General features: G+C 39.2%; 1 protein-coding gene across 5 annotated transcripts in view; it reads left to right on the forward strand.

Annotated features, from left to right (window-relative positions):
- The first annotated feature begins 282 nt into the window (after positions 1-282).
- Positions 283-9,747, forward strand: part of LOC119596308 (leukocyte receptor cluster member 8 homolog) — a 15,686-nt gene continuing 6,221 nt past the window's right edge. The window contains exons 1-8 of one of the 5 annotated variants that reach the window (XM_037945483.1): positions 283-384; positions 5,632-5,854; positions 6,165-7,168; positions 7,343-7,460; positions 7,561-7,751; positions 8,041-8,259; positions 9,220-9,481; positions 9,634-9,747. The exon at positions 9,634-9,747 is cut by the window's right edge and continues 54 nt beyond it. In XM_037945483.1, the coding sequence (XP_037801411.1) occupies positions 5,654-5,854; positions 6,165-7,168; positions 7,343-7,460; positions 7,561-7,751; positions 8,041-8,259; positions 9,220-9,481; positions 9,634-9,747 (2,109 nt within the window). In that variant the 5' untranslated portion in view covers positions 283-384; positions 5,632-5,653. Of the gene's footprint in view, positions 385-5,629; positions 5,855-6,164; positions 7,169-7,342; positions 7,461-7,560; positions 7,752-8,040; positions 8,260-9,219; positions 9,482-9,633 lie in introns of all 5 variants that reach the window. The other 4 variants (XM_037945487.1, XM_037945485.1, XM_037945484.1 and 1 more) reach the window with 4 other exon arrangements.

Consider the following 9,747-nt stretch of genomic DNA (forward strand, 5'->3'; position numbering starts at 1 on the left):
CCAATTTAAATACAGCGAGTAATGAGAGTGTAAGCAATAGGATGAATAGTTATTTCCAACAAGCCCGAAATAGTATTGCAAGGGAGATGTCTTTTGAAACTGGTTCCCAACAAATGTGTACCTCAGAACCACTTTTAGCATTTTACGAAAAGGAAAACACATCTGACACCAAAGTTTACACCCTGGCACAAATTAGATATTTAAGTATCAATTACCATTCAAAATAACGTTCAGATAGAGGGGGAAAATGGGTCCTTTCACGGAGTGGTTCTGCGGAGTATGTTTATTTCGGAGACACAAGAGTCGCCATTTTTGCGTCGGAGAAAATGTCCAGTTAATCCGTTACGTTATTTTGGATTTATGAGCGAATTTCCTGCGTAAAAGGTACGTCTCGGGTCCTTCGCAAGGGAGTTAGGACCGTGGGCAGTAATTTAAGACGCAATGGCACGTGAAAAAGGTGGGAAAACCAGGGATATCGGACGCGAAATAGGGAGGTCCATCGCGACCATAATATTTTGGCGACGAATTTTCTCCCAAGAAATCGGTGGATTTGTTTCCTCGGCGACGCTTTTTTTCTTCGGGAAATGGAACTGTGTCGTTGTGGGGCAGAGCTTTTGGTTCGTTTTCACGGGGGAAGCGTGAGTGAACTTTGTCTGGAAGAATCCTTTGCAGCTTCACGAAATGTGTTGCAATTTGAAGCCTCATGATTGTTTATATTTGGTATTTATAGTATTTGCAATAAGTATTAGTATAAGTATTTGCAATAAGTATTAGTATAGTATTTGCAAGAAGTATTAGTATAGTATTTGCAATAAGGAATAAGTATTAAGACAGTATTAGATAAGTATTAGATAGTATTTGCAACAAGGAATAGATAGCGAGAAGGGCCTTAAATTTTGTGATATGCAGTTGTACGTGATTTTTTCTCCCTGCAAATTGCAATTAGAGGAGCTAATATCACCGAAGTGAAAGGTATTAAATGTAATAGGGGGGTTTTCCGTGCATGACAATCAGGATTACAGAAGGGAAAAAGTGCATGGAGTGGTTACCTTGTAAAAAAAAACAAAAAACTAAGACACTATTAATCTATGGCAAAAGGAGCACAGATTGAAAGTAAGGGAGAAACAGGACAGAGAGAAGAGAGAATATCGCCCCTTCATTTTCTGTCCCTTCCGTGTGCACCTTGGGAGGATCAAAGCAAATGGGACGCGTGACTCATTACTGCGATCTATCACGCGAGAACAAGTCTGATGATACGAATATTGGCAGGGAAGACCTGATTATCATAAACAAAAAACATGTAATGCAGTGTCTATTTTCTAGTTTCACTGGTATTCTGGCCACGCGCGAGCAGTGTGGAATTCTCGCTCAACAACTGACACGTGGGAGCTCGATGCCGGTTCTGTCCGTGGCTCTCTCCCGCCTCGAACACTTGGAGGATTCTTTGCTCTCCCGGACGCAACTCGGAACTCCCGGAAAAATAGTCGGGAGACATTGCATTGTGATTCTGGACGCATAGCCACAGTAATGATATCATAAGCAGTGGCGAATTTGCAGTGGCAGTCTAATTTTGGCTAAAGGATATAGTTTCACACAGCCAAATGGGAATGGTAACTTTGCCTGATAAATGGTAACAAATGGTAACTTTGATATGGTAACTGGTAACTAATAAATATGATATGTTATGATATGATATGAAAAATGGTAACTGACAAATGGTAACTTTGCCTGATACAGACAGAATGACAAAAAATAAGTAACTTGTTCTATGGTAGTTCCGTTGTAAATTAATAATAATAAAGGGTAATTTTTTTGGTCAATGTTGCCAAGAGTGATGCACAGAGATAAAGGTAAATGGACACTGCCTTCTTGTAGAGCATAAAAAATAGAGTAATATACAACACAGATACAGCTGCAGCGGCCTCATATTTACCGCGAAATGACGAAAACATCTGCTGCACATCATCCCTCAGAGACTAAGTTCACGACACATTCACACAGCCAGAGTTCTTATTGTGGTGTTTTCTTCCAGTAAGCATGAATGGCAAAGAAAGGGGGGTAGAGGGGGGCTGGCCCTCCTGTCTAGGGAATAAATAGAAGGTAGGAAAGGTTAGGTGTGGATTTTGGGTTCGCATGATAGCCTGGTTTTGGGACTTCATCAGTTTTTTTTAAGTACAGGACAGTATAGTACAGACACTCACCAGAGACTATGTCCCCAATGCCACATCACAAATTAATTCAGCAATCTAAGTTGTGACTGGGCACTGTCCGAGGGGAGGGTTGATGAGGGGCTTTGGTCCTCAAGACTCGTGGGAAGCATTGCCTTCACCTCGATGCGTGCCAAGATAGAGCTGAAACTCGGGAGCACTGAGTGGAATTTGGCTCTGGGTGGCACTTTCTTTGATTTTTTTTTATTTTATTTATTTATGCCATTACTATTCATGTCAGCGGATTAGTTCTTGTACAAACTACAACTTTGTCCTCCACTAGAATATCTTCAATAATTAAATAACGCTCATAAAGAAAGAGAAAAACTGCATTAGTGAAGTGACTTGCACAGACAAAGAATACATCAGAAGAAATTAGGATGCCAGAAATACCATGCAGAGATTAAGTTCATGGCAATATTTGTGTTTCCAGAAATTGCAGTACTAATAGGGACTCCCTACTGTATTCAGTGGGAAAAAATGTCAAACCCAACTATTGGATTGACAAATCTCATGTATAACGGTCATATTCATAGTCTTTTAAGAAAACCTTTAACCCTTTGACGACGGGTGACATGTATGCACATGCCATGGCATGGCGGGACTATCTGCTAGGGGCATGTACGTACATGCCATGGTGTATGTATGGACATGCCATGAGGTTTTTTTTTTTTTACAATCACAGAAAAATATTATTTGTCTACCACTGAAAGTGTGATTAAGTCGTTTTTAACACCTCATTTTTACCATGGGGGAAAAAAAATGCAACAAACCATTGATTTCAACTCCATGATGCCACACACTGCTTATTTTATTCAGACTATAGACTGAATAATGATCAACTATGGAGTCTATATAACAACAAAAATATCCTTCAGTCTCGGTTTATCAGGAAATATGGCAAGTAGAGACTTTAGAAAATAATGAAAACTGAAAATACATCATATCCTACGAAGAAACGGCATGGGATGCTGGTATTTGGCATGAGTGGTCGCTCATGCTAGGGCGACGATATAAGCCCCCGGCAGCGAGGCCCGGGCCACTATGAATACTACCCGTCGGGAAAGGGTTAATCATCGGAAAGGTTCAGGGTTACTAACATGAGCAAATATCTTATTTCACTGTTATTAAATTAGCCAGAATTGTAGATCTTTATTTGAGACTTGCAATAACCCTCCTGGCTGAGTGTTTTTACTGATCTAACTTTTATTGAATTGAATGATTTCAAATTACTTATTTGTAAAGACTGGAGTGACTGAGTGTCAGAGAGAGAGAGAGAGAGAGAGAGAGAATTTGTAATGATGATTATATTGCAGAAGCCTACATTTTTAATATGTAAACCTACATGCGCAGGCATGCACACACACACACACACACACAGATATATTGACACACGTGTATTAGCAGAGGGAATGTTCTTCATGAATTGACATTGGGAGGTCAGTAACCTATTACTGCCAGGCATGTTTATAACCATCATGAAAAACCAGCTTATCATGACAGGGTACGGCTGTAGGCGTCACAACAAAATACGCTGAAGTTAGTCGAGCGAGAAGTTCCGCTGCATGTGGTGGAATCCCTGGCCGAATAGCGGGACAGTTGCCAGAAATCATCGGAATCAGTGAAGCCGTGAGATTTCTAGTACTGTCATTGTAGGGCTAACCCATTGCCGTTGGGTGGTTTCCCGATATGAAAGCCCTGCCTTCTGTGCTGTATTCATAGTGTCACCCCAAATATCACAACTAATAGTGATGGTGTTGGTTAATTACCATGACCTCCACACTCCAACTATGTGCTGATAAAATAGAGGTCAGAATACTTTGTAATTTGAGGATAGAATACTTTGTATTTTGAGGATAAAAATTGCCAAGCAGTCTAGGAGTTGTGGGACTTGGCTGTAGGATTTACATCTTGATCTTTACATCTTCTAAAAATATAATAATTCTTTGTGGAACATATGTACACATTTAAGATACTAGTGTTCTATGCAAACAGAAATATTATGAAAAAGTCTTTTAGTATCTCATGGGTAAAATTAGGCTGGAGATTAGGTTATAATAGAACATTTTAGGGTTAGGGTGAATTTCACATTGGTTGATTTGGTTAAACTTTTATGGTATGGGTGCGCTAAGCTAGGGCAAATTAAAGGTGATATTATTGTAGAGGATAAAAAGTCGTAGTCTGCAGACTTGAATGATAATGCCACAAACAAACGAAAGATTGTTGAAAGTGCCACTTACAGCTGAGTTTCAGATCTACCTTACTTTACATACAGAGGTGAAGACAGTGTTAGGGGGTAGAGCCTCCCATCAACCCATTCATTGCAATTTAGATTATTGAATAAAATTTGTAAAGAATTACCACAAAAATTTGAGCATATCACAAAATATCTCTTCACCTAGTGTTCTTGTGCAAATTAGCAGTGTTTATACACATAAAATGGTCAACTAGGGATATGTTGTAATCTGAACTTTCTAAATGACCATTGTATCCCCAAAATAGGTAATCAATATCAGAGTTGTGATAACAATGTGAGCCTCAGAACAATCCCTGCATTCAGGGAGAATAATTCTACTGGGTGGATGATAACTACTGTGATGTATAAGACTTCTGCTATGAAAAGCCTTTTTTCCATAGTATCCCTTGAAGTGGAAGGGGGGGGGGGAGGAATATATATATACATATATATATTTACACACACACACATACATATACATATACATATATATACATATATACACACATACATGCATACACATAAAAAGTGCTGTTGATATATACCAAATTTTGCATTTTTTCTGTGTACATATTAAATTTGTTTTTGGCAAACAAATCAAAGGTAAAAACATTTTAAATGTAAAGTAGAAATATGTATCAGCTTATATTTTTACCATATGTTTTGGCAGATATGTCTTTACCTCAATTTTGACTTGAATACAAGTTTTTCTCGTAGTATTCAAAGTGGCATGTTTCCATTATAAAAGTAAAATAAATGGGCTTCTATTTAAAAATGCTAAAGTTGGCACAAGACTAACTGTCTGGATACCAGCCAAATACAACCCACTCACTCACAACTTCCCTTTCCTTTTATAGGGGCAGATGCATTGATTCTCATACTAAGCACAATTTGTGGATTTATTTTTCTTATAACTTTGTTCTATTTCTTCTATGTATCTCTTCTTATGTTCCCCACAATGTAGCTGGAGCATTAACATGATAGCTACTGGTACAGAGTAGGTTTACTTGTTAGTAAACTTGAGGTTCCCATATGTTGAAAACAGCATTTCATATCTGATGCTTTTATCACTATAACCCTTCCTTCAGTTTGAGTTTACAGCAGTAAAATTGAGTTGCATGTCATTATGATGCTACATGCTTTCAAGGGAATCGTAATCTCAAGTTCAGTATTTTGCTCTGTCCACAGGTCCTGAGATACTGGCTTCAAAATGAATAACAATCCTCATGGGATGGCACCTTGGCATGGGGGCAACCAAGGACAGGGAGGAGGTGGTGGAGGCTGGTTTAGTGGACCCCCGGGGCCCTTCGGAGGGTACGGCCATTCATACAATGGGCCACCGGGACCTCCTCCTGGATGGAACGGGTATGGTCCTGCAGGGGGAGCTGGATATGGAGGCTATGCAGGCTATGTAAGTAGACCAGTTCAGTTTTGTGTTTTGTATTATTTTTATTATTTATGATTTTATATAAGATGATTAAGAGTTACCTATAATTTTCTTATGCAGATCTTTATTCATTATTAATTAATTAATAATTTGCCTGTTTGTTGCTTATATATATGTGTGTGTGTGTGTGTGTGTGTGTGTAGGATTATCATCATTAGAAAGAAATACCTATTAGTATTAGAATATATTTTTGTATATCATTCAGATAGACTTGTTTCCTATTGTTCTGTTGTGTATTATCAAATACATTTTTTTAAGCACCTGCTTTTTCCAGCAGGCTCCTTGGGGATATGGCATTCCACATGGAATGCCTGGTCCTTCACCATCTTCACAGCAGCAGACAGAAGGGAAAAATGTTGACAATTCTGATGATAAAGATAAGAATAATGGGGGAAACAGCAATAATCCCCCTTTGCCTCCTGGTCCCCCACCTAACCAGAATGCAGAAATGGGGAACCAGAACAAAGGCAACATGTCAAATAATTCACTTTTAAAACAGAATGATAATGTTAGTCCGCAGAAGTCTGATGTACCATCTCACAATTTTGGAAATCAGAATTTTGGTCAGGGCTACAATCAGAATTTCTATCAGTCATATGGCCAAGGTTTTGACAACTTTAATGGTTATAACGGTGGTTGGTATGGCCCAGCCGGACCTCCTCCAAGGGGTCCGCCTCCCAATTTTAACCAGAATCAGGTGGGAAGAGGGATGTCAAACAATGCAGGAAGTGGGCCGGTTAAATTCAGTCTCCCAGTGAAGAAGGGTCTGGGATATAATGCCTTACATCAGCCAAATCATGGCCAGCAGCAGCAGCAGCAGCAGCAACAACAACAACAACAACAGCAACAACAACAGCAGCAGCAGCAACAGCAACAGCAGCAGCAACAACAGCAACAGCAGCAGCAACAGCAGCAACCACAGCAAATGATGATGATGCAACAGCATAAATCACAACAGCAGCAAAGACATCAACATCTTAATAATGCAAATACTCACCAGAAAAATAATAAAAAGAATAAGAACAGGGGCAAGAATGTCATAATGTCAAATAATCCTTGGACGAGCAACAATTTCATGAATAAACAACAAAATATGTTAGGCTCTATTGGCAAAGAAAATACAGAAGCAGAGTCATTAATGAATAAAAGCAAAACGGAAACTGAAATCCAGGATGCGGGTAACAAAGGCCAAGATACTAAAAGTGCTGTCCTTCAGTCCAAGGCAATAAAGGAGATGACAGGATTGGTAGCTAATGGTGACTGGCCAGAGAGTTTAAAGTGAGTATTGTTGGATTGTAATGTTCCGTGTAGAAGCACTGAATCGACAATACAGTTTGTCAGATAGCTTGTACTTCTCTTTTCTAACTGATGTTTTGTTGTTGTTGTTGTTGTTCTTCTTCTTCTTCTTCTTCTTCTTCCTGACAGATTATATATATTTGTTTTATATTCCAGAACATATGTAAGTAGATGTTTTAAACGCTGTGTTACCGAACTGGACAAGGATCTGGTGGAAATTTGCCTAAAAGGAAAGCTTACTCAAGCAGCTAATAATGGAACTCTGTGGACAAAGGTATAGTTGCTTTTATAGTATCTAAATGAAGATTAAAAGAAATAAATTTTATCAGTCTGATTGTTATTGTTGTTTATATTGTTCTTGTTATCTGTTTCAGAATTGGGAAGAGGAAGAATTGCCCAGCATTCAAAGTGAATCTACTTCAAATATAATATCCCATATCAAAAGCTGGAATACATCAACCGATTCTGGGGCTGATAATAGCTCTTCAAGCCCTATGAAGCTACAGGGAAAGAAAGGAATGAAGAAAAATGTTACCCCGGCATTTGGGTCGATGAGAGGGATGAGGTCAGTGCTCTTTGGAAGTGCTTAATAGATACATCTCCTTTTCTATGCCAATTCCTCAATGCATAGAAGTAAGCGAGATCTGTAAGAAAACACAGTAACAGTATATAAAGAAAGAAAAGAATTTATTGACGTGTGGTATTTATCTATTTGGGTGTTAGTGGTTGATTCTATATGTATTCTGTATATATCAAATTTCATGTAAGGAATGGAAAATTTATGAGTTGCATTTCTCATATGAATTATCCAAAACGATGCACCATTCCAAGTCTGATTCCTACTTTCATTCAAGATCTAGGTCTCGCTCACGATCGAAGTCAAGATCAAGGTCAAGATCGAGATCAAGATCAAGATCGCCTGGGTATCGAAGAGGGAGGCGAGATAATAGGCGTGGCAGACATTCATCCAGCTCAGACGATGAATCAAAAGGCTTTATTAGATTGAACAAGAGGGGAAGAAGCCCAGTCAACATGAAGGGCAAAGGGAACAAAAAAATGAAGGGGAAGGGCAAGTAAGTATGATTTCTCACTTTCTGCTCCTCTCCTTCTTTGTTATTAGCCTCTGTATGAGATGGAATTCACATCATGACTTGGTTGTGGCTCTGGGTAATGTGTTATTCAAGTTACAGCCAACTAGGGCATGGCTGCAGGCAACTGGTCATTCACGACGTGTTATGATGCTTTGGCCACTACATTTTATGCTGAGGAACCCTGATACCCCATGCCACATTCTCTTGGTCATTGTCTAAGGGAGAATGAGATGTGTAATGCTATGATTGGCTATTGTTTTGTATAAAGAGCAAATTTTAGCACGAATCATTGGCCTTCCATGGGTGGAAAATGTCATGCACCGTAACATGGCGCACTCTTCCTGTTGATGTGAACCTGTAAATAGCCTTCGCTTTTGTTTACAAAATCAGTTTTCTCATGTCGAAGACTTGCCAGTGTGAAGGTCTTGAAGAATGACACACAAAGGGGATGTACTGAAGCCATTGTGGACTCAGCATTATATATCACTGCATACAATCTCTTACTATAGGTTTCATCTAGTAACCAAAATACATATCATGCATCTCTGAAGGTGCAAAAACATAATAATCATGTTTTGCCTACTGGTAGGGAAAAAAAAAATTATCACTTTCTTGGTGTTGCCCGGCAGTTGTTTCACCCCGTAGGGAAGCCCAGTCAGTTACACACTCCCCAGAGCAGAGGCTAAGGGAACTCTATTTTCTCCTGTAGAGGCAATGGGTTAAGAAATGCCAAAATATATGATATTTTGGGTCTTCTTTTTCATTAAGTTTATATAAATTCTGGTTTAATGCTCAGGTTTAAGTTCCACTACATGTAGCGGACTCCCAGGCCAAACGGCAGGACGGTTGCCAGAAATCATCGGAGTCACTGATACCGAGAGATTTCTGATACCGTCATTGAGGGACTTAAGGAAACACTTTAACATCTTCACATTTTTACAGAAATGAATCCTACTTCTATTCCAAACATGGACGCATGAGCCTCGATCCAGAGCTTGGAAGTTCTGAGCGCCTGCAGAAGAGAGCAGCCAGGTTCAGTGTTGCTGGAAGTGGTCCAGGTCCTCACAAAAAGAGAAAGCCCATTAACCTAACAAAGACAATAAGTAATACTTTTACTGTGGATGGAGATGATATAGATTGGACATCCATGCACATTGTTGGCACTTCAACATTATTAGAAAAACAGTACCTACGATTAACCTCAGTAAGTAATAGCATGAGTGAGGGGTTTGCAGGGAATATGTGAAGGAGATAGTTGGGTTGATAGTGTATATTATAGTGCAGCAAGCAATGTTTCAGTAATATCAAAGATAACTTTCATTTGAGCCCATTTTTAGAAGTCCTTGTCTTCTCTAGGCACCCGACCCATCAACAGTAAGAACAATAGATACTCTGAAAAAAGCCCTCGAACACATAAAGTGTCAGTGGGTTCGGAACCAAGATTACAGATACGCCTGTGATCAGCTAAAG

The sequence above is a fragment of the Penaeus monodon genome, chromosome 37, assembly GCF_015228065.2.
Source record: "Penaeus monodon isolate SGIC_2016 chromosome 37, NSTDA_Pmon_1, whole genome shotgun sequence".
Taxonomy (NCBI): domain Eukaryota; kingdom Metazoa; phylum Arthropoda; class Malacostraca; order Decapoda; family Penaeidae; genus Penaeus; species Penaeus monodon.